This window comes from Phocoena phocoena, chromosome 4 (genome assembly GCF_963924675.1).
Source record: "Phocoena phocoena chromosome 4, mPhoPho1.1, whole genome shotgun sequence".
NCBI lineage: Eukaryota > Metazoa > Chordata > Mammalia > Artiodactyla > Phocoenidae > Phocoena > Phocoena phocoena.
The window spans coordinates 80598622-80616204 of record NC_089222.1 but is presented as its reverse complement, the minus strand read 5'-3'; the positions used below and the strand labels follow the sequence as shown (position 1 = coordinate 80616204).

At 45.8% G+C, this 17583-nt stretch overlaps 1 protein-coding gene across 3 annotated transcripts; it reads right to left on the bottom strand.

The window, feature by feature from the left end:
* Positions 1-878: 878 nt before the first annotated feature.
* POPDC2 (popeye domain containing 2) lies at positions 879-17583 on the bottom strand. Of its 3 annotated transcripts, none has more exons than XM_065876426.1 (4): positions 16682-17583; positions 12487-12595; positions 6361-6914; positions 879-1432 (listed from the first exon to the last, which is right to left on the bottom strand). In XM_065876426.1, the coding sequence occupies exons 1-3, from the start codon at positions 17170-17172 to the stop codon at positions 6405-6407; spliced, it is 1110 nt and encodes a 369-aa protein (XP_065732498.1). In that variant the 5' UTR covers positions 17173-17583; the 3' UTR covers positions 879-1432; positions 6361-6404. The 3 variants fall into 3 exon arrangements, with proteins under 3 accessions (XP_065732498.1, XP_065732501.1, XP_065732499.1); XM_065876429.1 differs by having other exon boundaries at positions 6503-6914; XM_065876427.1 differs by lacking the exon at positions 879-1432 and having other exon boundaries at positions 6141-6914.

The window sequence follows — 17583 nt, the reverse complement described above, 5'->3', positions numbered from 1 at the left end:
AAAAAAGACAATGCCAACTATTGGAGAAGATGAGAAGCAACCGGAACACTCATACACAGTGGGAATATTAATCGGTATAATCACCTATGAAAAGTGTTTGGCAGTATTTACTATAGTTGAACATATACATACCCAATGCCTCAGTAATTCCAGTATATACCCCCCAAATGTGTACATATGTGTACCAAAAGATAAGTTCAAGAATGTTCATAGTAGCACTATTCGTAATTGCCCCAAGCTAGAAACTACCCAAACACCTATCAATAGTGTAGTGGAATGGATAAGTAGATTGTGGTATATTCACACAACAGAGTACTATACAGCAACAAAATGAACAAACTCTTGAGAGAGCAAGGGTTGCCCAAGGATTCCCAGCTGTTTCAGCCCTCAGCTAGTTTGAGTCTTCCCAGCCTGGGCCCCAGACACATGCATGAAGAAGCCTTTGAGGTGATTCTGGCTGTAGTCACTGTCCGAATGCAACAACACAAGAAACCCTGAGTGCAAACAGCCCAGCTGAGCCCAGCCAAGCCCCACTTTTGTGAGCAAAACAAAGTATCGTGATGATTTTAACTCACTGCTTTAGGGATGAATGTTACACAGCAATAGGTAACCAGAATACATGTGGCAGTATTTTGGGGAAAAAAATAAAATAGAATATGTTAAACTTGTAAGTCTACTTTAAAATGTTTAAGGAAATTTAATTAAATAGATTTGTAAAAATCCCTCTAAAAACTACTGTTTAATATTAGGGTCATAAATAGAGGGAAAGATTTGTAAGTTGAACTTAAAAGCTTAATGGCAAACTAGGTTCTAAAATTTCTACTTCCCTATGTTGAACCCTAATGAAAAAAAATTTTTAATAAAACAAGACAAAAACAGTGAAAACTTCTTGGATAGCTGACTTCATTGATATTTTCAGAACGCTGAAAGAAACAACATAAGGAAAGGAAATGAGTGATTTATTGAGTGCTTACTAGGTGCCACGCCATGTCCTAGGTGCTTTACCTGAATCAACTCATTGAATCCTCACAACCCTGTGAACTGGGTTTTATAATCCCCACTTTACACTCAGAGAGGCTATGTGACTTGCCTGAGATTCTGCAGTTAGTAAAGGATAGAATCTGTGCTTTTGCACTTTCGGGTGCCTTCTCTGGGAAGGAAGCCTGGTGAAGGCAAAGTTCTAAAAGTCACTCGGGGGCCTTGGTGTGGCTGCAGCACTGTAGCATCTTCTGTGTCTGCTCCGACCTTGCCTGAGAGCCTTCCAGTGGGTGAGAAGAGGGGTGTGCACACGAGTGACCTTCCTGTGAGGATTAATGTGGCCAGAGAAAAGGATGGTCCATTGATCCTTACAGTTCAGGAGTCAGAGTTGGAGCCAAGGGGGCCCGTCCCCTGGACATAACTTGAGAGTAGCTCTGGAGAGGAGTTCTAGAAGCTGTGGAAAGACAGAGGAAGGATTTCAGCACTGTGGCTCCAGATAGCTCGCATAACTTCACAGGGTTCTTTTCACGTCTTTTTTTCCTCTACCAGTTCCCAATATTTTAACTGTACCCAATGCCTAACATAATAGGGGCAGATGTATCTTTGAATCATTTCCTTCTAGAATATTAGGGTGAGTCAGCTTTGAAGTTATATAGTCCCGTCCTCTCATTTTATAGGAGAAGAGACCAAGAGATCAACTTCAGTTGCTTCCTGTGAAGAATCTATACGCTTCCTATGAAGAATCCTACCTAACATTACGGAATGAGTTCTCAAAAATCTGCATAGAAAATTGGTGAGTTTTATAAAACCCTGTCTTTTACTTTTACAAAGAGAGGGATAGGTAAATGAGGCCTGTAAAACAGAAGTAGAAGAATAACCTGGGGGTGGGCCCTGGTTGTAGGCTGCTGGAATCCCGAGGGCAGGGAGGGAACTGCTGCCTCTAACTTACCTGCCTGAACACGGAGCCTTGGCGGGTCGAGTAGAGCTACCATCTAGAGACCCAGACCCTGAGGCCCCAGGCAGCTCCTGCCATGCCACCTTCAAGGGCAAGTCTTCTGCCCCAGGAGGCTTTCTAGTGGTTCTGGGAGAAACACGCTATTTAACAACACTGACAGCTAACTAAGCACCTTACGGCCACTTCCGAGGGAAGGAGCCTGAATATAGTGTGACGGTGATCAGTCTCTCCATGGCACATAAAACAGGTGAAGGTCTGGCTATAGCTTAGTTATTCAGGGGCCAAGGAGCTAGTGTGTGCTTTCTTTGGATCACCACCTTTTTGCTGTTCCTTTTGTTGTCAGGGGATCCTTTCAGCTGCTACCTTCCTTGGAATACCAGACTGGAGGAACTAAGATGGGAAATCATGTATCTCAGAGGAGAAGGGATAGGGAGTGGAAGAGAGAAGCAGGGGCAGCGTGGGGAGGAGTTTGTTAAATAAATCTATACAGAACAGAGTTTTAAAATACCTTATACATTAAACTAGTGCTTTATAGCTTACAAATTGCCTTTGTGTACTTTATCTCAGTTACTCCTCACAGTAGGAGTAGATAGGTAGATAGGTAGACAGAGGCTACCTATCTACTTATCAGTAGGTATTAATTATCTATGAGACTACTAGCCCTGTTTCGCAGATGAGGAACTTCTCTTGAAGGTGGTTAACTGGCAGGACTAGAGTCACATCTTAGAATCACAGAATCATAGCATCACGGAGTTAGAAGGCACCTTAATAGCAATAACCTAAGGCATCCTTCTCTCAGAGCTTGAATCACCTTTAAAAAACCTCTGAGAAGATTTCTTCTGATCCCTATTTGAATTCTTCCAGTGACGAGTAACTCACTGCTCCTCGAGGCAAATCCATTATTAATACTGAGCTAAAATCCTCTCCTTATAGCTTTCAGCCCTTAATTCATTTCTGTCCTCAAGAACTTCACCAAATTAAGGGAAATTGTAATTCCTCTTCTTTTCAAAATTCGAAGGTATTACTCTTGTCCACCTCTTGCAGATTAAGCATCTTACATTCTTCCAGCTGTTACTCATGATTACTCATAATGTGATTACCTGGCACAGTGCCTGAAATACACAGTGGATACTCAGTGAATGTTTGTTGAATTGGTTCTGTGGCCTTGGTACTATGTCCTGGTCCTGGCCTCTTTCCTTGACCACAATTAGCCTCCATGTTGTAATCTGTTTCTCATTTGTTTTTTTATTTAAATAATAGAAAGGAAACAATATATAGTATTTACTTTCAAACCACAAAGTCTTCAGAACAACTTGAAAACATAAGCAAAATTGCCCAAATTTCAGACAGCTTTCAGTTAATTTGTGATAATGGACTCATTATCTGACTTAACTGACCACTTCAGAGATGCATTCATTGAGCATCTCCTTAAGTAAGACATCAAATGGAGCATTGTGGAGTGTGTTCATAGAATTAACTGGAAAGATTCTAGTGAAGGCAGGGTTAATTTGAGGTCTAACTGTAAGACCCTGCATGAATACGTTATCCAACAGCACTGCTTTGCATATTAGAAAAAGTAGCACCCAATTGTGGATATTCTGGGTACCACCAAACTGAAAAATGTGCTCTCTTCAAAAATAAGCTCCAGTAGAACCTCTGACTATTTTTAGTTGGTCTTAAATTGGCTTGGTGTGAGGGAGAAGTGCTGGCGTCAGTGTGATGAAGCTGTGTCCTGACAATGCAGAATCCAGTCAGCTTCATGCCTCTTATGTAAGTGCTGGGTGGGGATGAATAGCAATGAACTTACAATTTTGGTCATTGAAGAGCCAGGGACTAGATGGTGAATTGTGCCCTGCTTTAGAAAGGAAACAAGAGTAAATTGCTACCAATCACGAGGGACTATGCTTATTCATTACAGTAATAACACTAAAAGGAGTTTGATGGCAAATAAGTCAAACCAAACACCCTAAAACACAATTCGAGGAAAAGGTCTCTGGGTTAAATTATCCCATTATCACAGACTAACTTGAAAGCTGTCTAAAATTTGGCCGATTTGATCATGTTTTCAAGTTGTTCTGAAAACTCTGTGGAAGTAAACAATGTGTTTTTTCCTTTCTATTACTTAAGCCAAAGAACATTTAAAAACCTACTCTCTTTATACTACAAATACTAGTACTTTAGAAAGTGAGTTATGTTAGCAGTTTTCTCATCTTGAGCCTCAGAAAAGGCTGAATTTGGAAAGAGGCCTTTTGTGCAATAGTATTGAGGGTGGAGGACCTGGGAGATGGAGTCGTGACCGCCCTGCGCTGTCATCACGTGGTAGGTGATAGACTCTTCACAGGTACAGAATGGAGAGAACTCCTAGTCAAGCAGGACCTACCACCCAGCAGGGTGGAGGACAGTCCCAAGTCACAAGAGAAATCGTAGTGAAATACAGCAGTGAGTTCTTGCTGGAAGACACGCTGATGTCCCGGGGCTTGTGTCCATTATACTGTTGACTGGCTGCTTCTCTTTCCTCCTCTGAACAGCACATCCTTTGCCTTCTCACATAAACCCAGGAGGGCCTTTGGGGGCCAGCTGGGCCAACACACTCACATGAAGAAAGCGAGGTTCAGTGAGGTTGTGTGGTTTTCAATCAGTAGCAGAGCCAGACATAGCAGCCAGGACTTCAGGCTCCCAGTGTGGGTCTCTTTCTTGTTTACAACCCCGCCTGCCTCTTAACTAACTCATGCGTAAGATGTGTAGCCATCAAAGGTGGGAATTTTCACACCTTCACTTGAATGGTTTTCTTTATAGGCAGAGGGAGAGGTACTGATCTTGGAAGAGTCAGGATTAAAAACTAAGTTGGGGATACAGGGCGGCTTAGGAAGAAGAAGAGACAGAGCAAAATAGGAAGTGGGGCAAATGGGAAGAAGGCAACAGAGAGATAAATACAGCAACAGTAAAATGAGGAAGACGTGGAGGACAAATATGGAGAGGGGAAATTAACTGAGAAGAAGAAACAGGCCTTTTTCTTCTTAAGAGCAGCAAACTGAGGGAACCAAGGACTGAGCAGAAGTCAGAAGGAAGGGAGAATGAGGAGAACAAATAGAGCCAGGAAAAGAGAAGAAAGCCAGGAAGGACATGAGGACACAGGGAGCTGCTGTAAGTTCAGAGTGTGTGTGGGTGGGTAGGTGTGTTGGACAAAGAGAGGGACCCACAGGACAGAATCCATATGCACTGGTGGGGGTGGGCGAGTAGGGCACAGTGGGAAGGAGGCAACAGGAGAGGACAACACAAATGGAGGAGGTCAAGAAAGTGATCTTGGGTGCTAGACGCTGGTTGTAAGGACTCTGCTTCCATAGATTATCAATTCCACACCTATGAAACCAAATGGCTAACGTTTTATCATTTGCCTCTCTGCCTCTTTCATCATTTATATGACTTGCTTTTCAAAATATACAAACATTCACTTACTTACCTCAAGTACCCTAAATGCCTTCCTCACTGAACTAGTTTCTTGGGAAAATAGTCAGTGTTTCCTAAAGAATGATTAATCTCTTAGCTAACCCTCCCCCACCTTGGAAATGCATTCCAAATTGGAAACAGTGGGATTTTCCTCAGGAAAAGCCAGGCCTGCACCATGGTTGGCTGGAGTCCTAGAGGGATAAGTCACACAGCATTGTGAGAGCAGCCAGGGGGAACAGTTACGGCTCAGCACACACTTTCTTGTACACTCTCCTAAGGTGTGAGGGAAATCCTGCACGTTAGTCCCACCCAGATTACGCCCACTCTACCTCCCGCAGGGGTGGTTTTCTGGGAAAGTCACCCTATCATAGTAATATTCAGTCACAGCAATGTCCAGTCCTGTGTCTGAGCAAATAACACACTTTCCACTGGCCCAGAGGAGAGCAAGGTGGGGACATTTTCCTCCCAGAGCCATTAGCCTCTAATCACAAGCCTCTTCGAAATACTCGATGTTAGCAGAGGTACCTGTCCAATCCAGGCTAAATAATGACTGCTTTCCAGAGCTGACTATATGCCAAGAAGAAGCATTAGAAATTAGAACCATGTCAGCTTTTTAAAAAATCCTTTAAAATGCATGCCACAAATAAAATCCCCTTTAGTCTTAGCTGTGGCCTTAGTTATTAGCACAACCTTGCAAAAAAAAATTAGCAACCTATCTGCTTGCTCAAAATGTTGACCAAGCCAGCCCACTTTCAAAAATGCAATCACACTTAATAAGGGATGAGTTTTAAAAAAATATTAAAAAAAACCTCTCATGCTTTGCATGCACCAGGAGTGAGTTGCTATCTGCAAGGTTGGGTTAATGCCACTTTCTGGGAATCCTCGGGAGGACAGGCTCCATGAAACGATTTTTTGCCCTTACAAACCCAGTTAAGGCCAGCTGTTGGCAAGAAAGTGACAGCTGCCTTCTGAGTACTTACACAGGATCCTGAGCCCGGCAGCTGTGCCCATGTTAGTTCTCCCCTCACCTCATGTACTCCCCATCACTCTGATAATCCATGAACGATTCTGATCCTGACACCTCCTCAAAATCCTCCAGCACCAGACTGGTAGAGTCCTCACCCAGGACGCTGCTGTCGGGCCTGGACATCCTGACCCAGGGAGGAGGTGCAGGAGGGTTGGTAGACGCTGGAGGTGGGGAGCTAGGGGGTGTTTGCTGGACAGATGTGGGCAGGGCCTGAGGAGAGGGGGATGCGGCAGGCTCACGGACGTCCTTGTCATCCTTCTGAGACTCTGGTCCTGCATCTGGGGCAGCAGGACCTAGGACATGGTAGAGGCTGGGGAGACGGATGTCGAAGCGCAGCCTGAACTTAGCAAAGAGCTTGTCATTGAGAGCGTAGAGCTTCTCCGAGATGTCATAGCCCAGCAGGGCTGAGAAGAGGCGAGAGATGTATCGCTCTTTGGCCAGAAGGAGGTGGAGACTTTTCCGGGGCCAGGAAATGTAGCTACATTCAGTCTCGGCTGTCAGAGTGACCTGAGAGGGGTCAGGAGCAGAGAGTAAAGGTTGAAACTAGAAAATGTGTCCATGCTTAGCACAGAGAAATATAGCGTTTACTTGGCAAACTGCTGCACTTTTCTGAAGAAGCTGTGGAAGTAGCTCTCCATGGCCTTGCGTGGAAGAGGTCCTATGACCGACGTTTACTGCGTGCACTGACACAACAGGGGTGGGGGGTGGTTGTGTGTGTGTGGAGGGTGCTCTTGTCAGGAGCCCTGAGATCAGCCCTTCACTTGCTGGGCTTTCACCTCCTAGAGCCTCAGTGTCCATCTCCGGTCTCCTAGCTCCCCTACTCTGTGTCCCACGGCTGATCTCACTAATGGCTACAGAAGGTTCTGAGCCTGCTGTAATTACAGGAGAGAAAAAGGGCCTCCTAGTGCTCAGAAGAAAGTTCAGGATGCTGATGACAGTTTTTTTTTAAGGATAAAAAGAAATAATATATTGGAGTGGGGACACAAAAAAGAGCTGGAAAGAATTTCAGTGAGAGAAGAGCCAGGCTGCATCCATTGGACAGAATGCTGGCTTGGAATTCAGGCCCATGAGCTGCCCTTGCCTTGGCCCCTACAAGTAACCAAATGGATCTGATGACTGAAGTCAGAAAAAGGGCACAGAGGAAGAGGAACTCTTTTTTTGGGGTTGGGGGGCCACCACCTTGCGGCATGTGGGATCTTAGTTCCCCGACCAGGGATCAAACCCGTGCCCCCTGCATTGGGAGCACAGAGTCTTAACCACTGGACCTCCAGGGAAGTCCCAAGAGGAACTCTTAAGAGCACAAAGTAGAAGGACACCCCACTCTCCATTTATTTAGACATCTAGAAATTTCTGGGCACTCGCTATGTGCCCGTGATACAAAGCTAAGTTACACTTGCAGGGTCAATAATGTGTGCCCAGCACAGAGTAGGTCCTTGATAAACCTTGTTAAAACAATGATGGTAAAGCTAGGTTTCAAATGAAAACATGTTTAGGATAGTAGAGGAAAAGGGTGTGGAATCACACGATTCTTTATACTCTGGCCATAATACTTTAAACGTGAGCAGGTTGGCAGAGCTCAAGATGAAGATTTGTGAATCGAGACAGTGGAAATGAGGGAGGACGGCAGCTGACATTTACTGAGAGGCGACCACATGTTGGCATTGTGTTAAATCCTTTATGTGGGTCGTCTCATTAAAGGTAGGGTTGGCTTTCCAAACATTCTTTGTTAGAGATCGTATATAATCCTTTTATTTCTTTGCCTCCAGAACTCCCCCTCCCCTCCCCTCAATCATCAGCACTGAAGTCAGGGCTCTAAATTAACTCATCAAGACCAGAAACAAGTTTCAAGTTCTGGCTTTACTGCTTCACTAGCTGTGTGACATCAGATGAATTGCTTAATCTCTCCGGGTTTGTTGCCTCATGGGAAAGAATTATTACTCACAATCCATCCATTACTAATTTGGTTCAGCAAGTAACTGCCACATCTGCCATAACCTGTACTTTTGATGTACTTAGTAACAATTCCCAAACAAGAAGTAAGTGTGATGCACATGAAGCGGGTGTGCGTAAGAGCTAATCTGGACGCAAACTGCGTCCTCAAAGCTGGACACAAAGACCGTGGGCATTCTTGTGAACATGCTGTTACTTCTTTCATCTTAAAATGAATCAAAATTTTAAAATTAAAATCCTTTTTCTTCACTTCACTTCACTTCCTTGGCTATCTAACACTCCACTGATTTGCTCTCCTTTTCAGCAAAGCTCCATGAAAAAGTTGTCTATATTTGCTGTTACCAATTCCTCTTGCACTCTCTCTTCAGCCCGCAAGGCTTTGCCCCAGTGGCCCACAAACTGTTCCTGGCAAGGTCACCAATGACCTCTACATTGCTGAGTCTGACAATCAGTTTTCATAGCATTCAGTCTCTCCTCTTTGATACTCTTTACTTGGTTCCCAGGATGCCATCCTCTCCTGGTATAATCTCTTGATTGGTCCCTTTCAGCTTCCTTTTCTGCTTCCTCTTTTTCCCTCCAAATTCTAAACACTAGAGTTTCCCAGAGTTAATGGATTCTTGAACCCCCTTTCTGTCTACACGCACTCACTTGGTGATCTTGTCTGATCCAATGGCTTTAAATATCATCTGTGTGCTACGACTTCCAGACTTATGTCTCAAGTTCAGACCTTGTTCCTTAATTTCAGACTCAAATATGCAACTGCCTATGCAGTGTCTCCATTTAAATGTCCACACAAATCTAGCACTCCCCAAACTGGACTTCCTCTCTTCTCACAAAGACGATACTAGATACTATCGTAGGCTTCCTTATCTCAGTTGATAGCAGCTCCATCCTTCCAGTTGCTCAGGTCAAAAGTCTTAGAGGTTTTCTTAATCCTCTTTCTCTCATGCACTACATCCAATGCGTTAGGAAATCCTTTTGGCTCTTTCTAGAAAATATACGCTCTGGCCCTAGACAATGTGGCTCCATATCACCTCTCTGACTTCCTCTCCTACTATTCTCTCCCCTCCCTCTCTCTGTTCCAGCCACATTGGCCTCCTTTCTGAACCTCAAACATGCTAGTCCTTCCCACCACCCAGCTTTTGCACTGGCTCTTCCCTCTGTCTAATATGCTGTTCCCCCTGATATTCTCAGAGCTCACACTACCAATCACTTCAGGTCTTTGCTCAAATGTCGCCCATTCAACAAAGACTTCCATGAACACCCCATTTAAAATTGCAACTACAGTTGACCCTTGAGCAACACGGGTTTGAACTGTGTGTGTCAATTTAAATGGGGATTTTTTTTTTTAATAGTAAATACTGAAGTACTACACAATCGGCCAGTTGGTTGAATCTGAGGATGTGGAACCCCAGATATGGGGGAACATATATTTGGCAGTTGGACTATAAATTATACGTGGATTTTCTACTGCGTGAAGGGTTGGCGCCGCTACTTCCTGTGTTGTTCAAGGGTCAACTATATCTCTCCCTTAATTACACTACTCTATTTTTTTTTTACTAGAAGTTATTATCTTTTAACATATTACATAATTTACTTATTCATTATGTCTATGGCTTATTTTTTGTCTCCCCTACTAGAATGTAAACTGCATGAAGGTAGGGACCTTCATCTGTTCTGTTGACTGATATATTCCGAGCACCTTTAATAGTGCCCAGATGAGAATCCCCTGGCGGTCCAGTGGTTAGGACTCTGCGCTTCCACTGCAGAGGGCACAGGTTCAATCCCTGGTTGGGGAACTAAGATCCCACATGCCACATGGCATGGCCAAAAAGAAAAAACAAAGATAGTGCCCAGGTTACAATAACTGCTCAATAAATACTACTGAAGTGAATGAATGAAATCAGGTGAAGACTACCAATCTTGTATGTTGCAAAACAACCTGATGTCATTTTCTCATGTCCTATGTAAAATCCTTCCTAAAGGTCTTCAGGAAACCAGTGGTTTGACTGATTCCCACATACACATGCACATGTCTGTAATAATGTTTTGACCAGCTCTTTCTTTAATCCTCACCTTCGAAGCTGGTTGAATGGATTAAATAAGCTGACGTACGTAAAGAGACCTTGGGTCCAGTAAAACATGATGCAAGTGGGAGAAATAATGCTGATTTTTGTGTGATCCCTCCCATGCTATGTTCCTGGTGACTAATGAAAGGGTCACAGTGCTTAACAGTCAAATTCTTAATTGAATTCTTGAGAGGCGTGATGGAATGTTGATTCCGTTGTGGTAAACTCAGTAAGAATTATGATTCAGTCACTGTGGATTCCCTATTAGTCAACAAAGACTATGCAATTGCAAAGGCAAGGACAAGATGAACTACAACCCGAGACAACACTTGACATTTGCAAAGAGGAAATGGGACTTCACAGAGCCAAGAGCAAATATGTGGATCTCATTGCTCCCAATGGGGATGCATGCTAAAAATACAAATGGGAGAAATATAACAGTCCCTACATCCCTCTCAGATGACTGAGAGGCCATCTGGGGTCACAGCCCTTCCTTTCAAGCATAACTTAGGGGAGGACACCCGGCTTATCCACCACCTGTTTCTCAGTTTCAGTGTCAGAAACAGAGCCTGGCCTGGCTGGCTCAGGACCGGACTCAGGCCTCCTGAGGGTTCTTATGGTCCTGGGAGGGTTCTCAAAGGAGACTGCTGGGCGGCTTGGAGAGGACGTGAGTGTGTGGTGGATGAAGCACGTTCAGAGGGGATCTGTGACTGGTGGTCTAGGCAGTGGGATCAGGATTACCTCTCAGGCTCTGTCCTCACAGAGCCAAGAGTCAGGGTGGGGCGGAAGCAGGCCCAGCCAGGTGGCACTGCCTGGCATGTGTCTATTCTGGGGTTGGCTCAAATGCTCGCCTGAGGGACTCCCTGATAGAACTGGTAGGAGACACAGGGAACCCAGTACTGGCAAACTATCTGGACAGAGGAGTACCTATAATGGTGGGTATGGGTAAACTCCACTCTCCTGGTAAACCTCCCATTTTAAAAAAGAATAGAAATAGTGGTGTCAGGCCACTTGGCTTTGCCACTTTCTAGATGAAGACCTTAGGCAAATTACTTGAGGTTTCTAAGCCTTAGTTCCCTTATCTGTTAAACATGTTAATAACAACATTCCACCCAGAGGACAGTTGTGAGAATCAATAAGGCAATAAAATAGGTAGTGCCTGCCACGTGCTAGCCATTCAGTAAGTGAGAACTACAGAGAAGGTAACTGAAATCTGAAGGATTGGCAGAGAAGAGAGGAGGGCTCTCGCACCCAGGCCCTGAGCTTGGAGTGTGTATATGATGTCCTCTGGAGCCCTCTGAGACACCAACTGCCCACTGCCGAGCCAGTTCAGCGAACCTTTACTGAACACCTACTGCTGTGCACAAGGTATTACCCTTTGGAGCCTGAAGATGGAGAGGAGAGCCCAGATTTCTACCTCAGGGAGTTTACTATGCGAAAGACAGAAGGGAAACCAAATCGTAGAGACATGTGCGCAGTCAGCATGGTAAAAGGAATAGAAGAGGCATGTAGGCGGTATGTGTGGGGGGCGGGTGAGGGGGGGGAAGCTGGTGAGGTCAGCCTGGGCAGGCCTCAGAGGAAGTGAGATGTCATAGCCTCCTCTGGATGAGGAAAGTGCATTTCAGATAGAAGCGACAGTAGGAGCCAAGGCATGGCCATTGCAAAACAATGTGGTGTGTTTAGGGAAGAACTAGTAGTTCAGTAGGGCTGGTATGAGCAGGAACTGTGAGGAAGGAAGGGGCTGGAGATGTGACTGGATGTCACTAAAGGTCTTAAGTTACTCCCTAAGGAGTGTGGGCTTTTATCTTGTGGTCACTGGGGTCTTCTGGAAGAGTTTTAGGCATAGGAGTGACGTAGCCCCCCTTTCAGGGGTCTGCACCTCCCTACCCCACCCTTCCTCTGCCAGGCACTTTTCCCACAGGAAGAGAGTGCTCCCACCCCGAGCATCATATTGGCAGTGGTTCAAATGACAGATGTAAGAGGGGAAAGATGGAGGCAGGGATATTGCTGGGTTACAGTGGGATGGTCTGGAGCGGTGCTGCCATGGGGCTCCCTATTACCTGGAAGACCCCCTCCGCAGAGGGATGCAGCGATTCCCACTCGGGAGAGTCCATGAACTGGTAAGGAAAGATGTAGTGCAGAAACTGCCCGTCCTGGCTCACACGAACCCTGGCAAAGGGAGAGAAGAGACTGTGGGAAAAGGGAAGTGGCTACCCGAATCCTCTCCGAAGTCTAAGTTACATGTTAAAAAGTGGAAAATTATTAGGGTCCAGTATGGACTTTTTCCTCTTTTCCCCGAAAACTCAGAGTCTCAGCCTCAACTTCTCCTCTAAAGTGAGTTATACTGGGAAAGAAGGTTCCTCTATCAGGCAGAGGGGGCAGATCAAAAAGATCTCTAAGGTACACCTGTCCATTTGAAAGGAGCTACTGTTCCACTTTTTCTGGAGCTTTATTGGCTAAACAGTTATGTATGGAGCACCTTCTGTGTTCCTGGAAATCTGGGAATATGGAGATGATCTGATCCTTGCCTTTAAAGACGTCACAATTTAGTGGAAGTCACAGGTACATAAATAACTGGCTGTAAGTCAGCGTGTGCTGCTGTGGGACAGGAGACTAGATGACGGAGAGATCTTAGTTCTCTCCAAGTGGCAGACTTCTCAAAGATGATATTTGAGCTGAGTTTTGAAGGATGAATAGGATATCGAGAAGCGGATCAGAATGGGGATGGAGATCTGAGAAATCCAGTGTGGAATTGTTTTCCAATATCTGCTTTTTCCCTTCCTCCATATTTGGAATTTTAGCTGGGTTCATGGCTGCCCGGCTAAACTACATTTCCCTACCCCCCTTGCCGTGAGGTAGAGCCATGTGATTACGTTTTGGCCAAGGGGATATTAGCACTCCACACCTTGCTCCTAGTGAATGCCTAGATATATATGTATGTGTGCAAATTACCAAAGACCACCATCAATTAATAAATTATTGCATATTATCTGACAACCTAAAGATGGAAGACAGAAGGGGACGTAGGTCTCAAACCAAGCCCAAGACATGGTGTCAACCTACACTCTCTGATGGCAGAAATGCACCTGCTCCTACAAGACCTATCAATATGTGTAGATAGCCACCAGAACTTCCCTGAGTAATGAAAGGGTACAAGGAAAGATGATGTGCCGCGTTCTCCTACCTCACAGTCTTCACATATTCTGTCCCCTCCAGCTGCCTCTCCTCCCAATCCCCACCTTCTCCTCAGGCCTCAGCTTAAACATTCCTTCCTCCAGGAAGTCTTGTCTGGCTGCCCCAGGAAAGTTAGGTCCACTGCTTAAATGCTCTCATTGCACTTTGCCTTTCTCCTTGGAAATACTATGTCTGTTATTCACCACTATGTCAAACATGAATTAGTGCCTCTCTTCATACACTGTAAGCTTCCTGAGTATAAGGAAAATATTTTTCTTTTCTTTTTTCTTTTTTTTTTTTTTTTTGTGGTACGCGGGCCTCTCACTGTCGTGGCCTCTCCCGTTGCAGAGCACAGGCTCCAGACGCGCAGGCTCAGCGGCCGTGGCTCCCGGGCCCAGCCGCTCCGCGGCATGTGGGATCTTCCCGGACCGGGGCATGAACCCGTGTCCCCTGCATCGGCAGGCGGACGCTCAACCACTGCGCCACCAGGGAAGCCCTATTTTTCATTTTTTAACACAAGATCCCTAGTCCCTAGCCCTCTTCATAAATATTTTTGGAAGGGGGGAGGGAAGAAGGAAGAAGGAAGGAACGATCAAACAAATGAACTCACTGTGTCACCATAAATGGGACCAAAACCTCAAAGAAAATCTTCTCTAACAAAGGAAGAAAGACAACAGGAAAGAAATGAGGCTGCCGCCACACACATCAGATCCTCCTGTCCTCTCCCCAGGCAAGGAATCTGGACACCCAAGCAAGCCACTGAGGAGGGACAAGATTTTACAGTGTGAGTAACATCTAATGAGCCTGCATGACTCCCTGAAACCATTCACATTGTATATTGTATCCTTTGTAGTTTGAGTCTCCTCTTCCTTCTTGATCTCCTGGACATCAGGTAATTTCATCCTCCAAGAAGAGCTTAGACAGTTAGTTGCCTCTTCAGGAGTTCATGCTTGGGATTGTATATGAGAGAAAATCTCCAAAAGTAAGCACAGCTTAACAGGGTGATGAACTTTGAGGAAGTCACTTTGCCTTTCTGAGTCTTGAAAGGGATTGATTGCCTTATGAAAATAAAACGAAAAGGATGTCTGAGATTTCAGTAAAGCGCTCCAGATGAGAGTGTGCACGTGAACTGGGGAGGTCTCCACAAGAAGCCTCCATTTCCTGGCATGGAGTTCTTGTCTGCTGCTTTGAGGTGTTTGGTACCTCACCAGCCAAAGGTACGATGATTCTCCTTTAAAGCTGGAGCCTGGTCATATAGACTAGAAGCCCCTTTCCCCAGCTCCAACTTAGCAAAGTTGAGACAGGATGACATTGAAAGATCTCAAAACAAAACTCTTACTCCAAACCTTGTAAGGCAAGAAAAATATCAAAATTGTCTAATTTGTGATTCAGGTTTTGGATGCTAAGTATAATAGGAAAAGCCACATAAAGAGGGCAAGGCCCCCTCTACTCTTCACAGGGACGTGGTCTTCTACAAGTTCATGGTAAATCCATTATATAAAAGATACCTGAGCCATACAATAATCCTGATGTATGGTTTATTTACACTTCAGTTCACCCATAAATGAAATGAAACATCACAAAACCTCATAGCTCATTCAACCCAGGACCTCAGACTCCAAACAAAATAAAAACATGTGTACATCACACTTTGATTCTATACATTAATACATAAATGCATATTATTACTAGTAGCAGTAGTTGTTGTAGTACCATCATCATCAATGTCAAACTCCTTTTTTCCCCACTATGGCTGGTGGTCTTATCTGGTTTCTTTCTTATTTTTTTGGAATCAGACCCTTCTGATTCCTTTCTTGTCTTTCTACCACATTCTCCTGGTCTCAAGAAAGCAGGAAAGAGGAAATTAAGGACAAAACTTTTGAAATACTCTACTTGCTTTCCACAGAGCCAGCCCAAGTACATACCAGGTGAAGATGCTTACTGTCAGGTGCTTAGCTCCACATACAAGTCCCACTAGGGCAATATTTCAAAGAATTCACAATTTCCTACCAACTGTGTAGCACAGAGCTCCACGGTATATTTGTTCAGAAGAGATCAGTCAATGGCCAATGCTCGCATGCAGCCTGACCAGGCATACAGTAATCCTGACAAAGCCCATTCCTGCTAAGGTCTGACTGTCAGCCTCCTTAAAAGGTGTCAACCAGCTGTCTCCACCATATACTCAAAGAGACACACGTGGGCATCACTACTCCTCCCTCACTGTCTGGCCCGCAGGTTTATAGCACTTTACTTCTTCGTCTCTAAGAATCTCAATAGAACAATTGGAAGTGGAAAAGTGGACAAGAGGTATTCCTGCTCCATACCTGGGTATATACAGAATGGCTTTACCAGGGCTTCCCTGGTGGCGCGGTGGTTGAGAGTCCGCCTGCCGATGCAGGGGACACGGGTTCGAGCCCCAGTCCGGGAGGATCCCACAGACCCCACGTGCCGTGAAGCGGCTGGGCCCGTGAGCCATGGCTGCTGAGCCTGCGCATCCGGAGCCTGTGCTCCGCAACGGGAGAGGCCTCAACAGTGAGAGGCCTGCGTACCGCAAAAAAGAATGGCTTTACCATAGAATCTGTATGGGATATTCCCCAAGATCTTTGATGCCCTGGAGGGAACAGGGTTTACAGGAAACCCCCTCTGTTTTGGCACTGTTTCTTGTACATACTTGGCACTTAGCAAATGTTGAATGCATATGGAAGGAATGAATTAATCTTACTGAAATGTCCAGTTTTCCAAAGCTTACAGAGATATTGCTGCAGTTTAGACATGACATGCTGGCGTGTGTGTGTGGTGTGGTCATTTCACACCCAGGCTCAAGAAACACTCACCCCACACCTCCCAGCACAAGTGCACACACAATCCTTCCTGCCAACCAAGGTGCCTCATGAGCTACTTTCCTCATGGAAAATACTAAGAAAGGGGAAGCAAAGCGCATGCTTAGAAAAATCTATTTTGGTTTGTTTGACTTGCCACATCCTTCCTCAGTGGAAGGGACATGAAATGGAAAGGGCGGCACTGGGAAATGAGAAGCGTGGGCATGGGGAAGAAATGCTGGGCATTGACCCAGCGGCTTACCGGCCAGAAAGCAGCAGGGACAGGCGGTCGATGGGCGTCTCGCCCTCCACGGCGTAGGTCTGCTCCGTGGCCAGAGTGAAGACTTGCTCCTCGCAGCAGCGAACAATCTCCTTGTACGCTGGCAGGGGTACCTGCAGGGGCAGGCACAGCGTCTTGTAGAGGAGCTCGAACTCCTCGGGGAGGGTGTCCTCGCGCAGGCGGTACACCAGGTGTGCCAGCTGGAGCACGCAGGCAGTCGCCAGCAGCACGCTCCAGAGGACGATGTCTAGGCCGCAGGCGTCGAACCAGCCCCACAGCACACAGCACAGGTAGCCCGTGCCCAGAAAGCCAAAGAGGTAGAAGCACCCATACACCCCGCTGCCCCCCATGAAGCCCAGGAGCAGGAGGCAGGTGGCCAGGTGGTAGACAGCCCCTTCCTGGTCCCGCCTCCAGCCGACGCACAGCGGCCTGCTCCAGAGGAGCTGGCCCACTGCGCTGCCGTTGTTGCTCATCTTCGGGCCTCAAAGCCTGTCGGGCTCTAAGACTGTCCCCACATGGGAAATTCAGGAAATGGGTTAGCCTGTCCTCTCAGATGTCATCTCACCATTGGCTTCTCCCCACCAGCTCCACCTTTCCTGGGAGGAATGCTTGCATTAGCTTGGGGAATGAATGGCAGAACATAATACACTTCATGGAGAACTGAAAACCTTTCTTTCTCTTTTCCTCAGCAAGGCTCTGGCCCTCCCCACAGAGCTCTGATGAGCGTCCACGGCTCCAAGTTTCTTAGGACAGTCTTCACATTTGGCTCTTGGCAGGAAACCTAAATTGTCCTGAGGAAAAGATAGGACTATGGGGCTGAAAACTTCAGCAGTGAGGGATAAAAAAGAAGCCACATCCTGCTTTGTGTTGTCCCCAAACAGAAT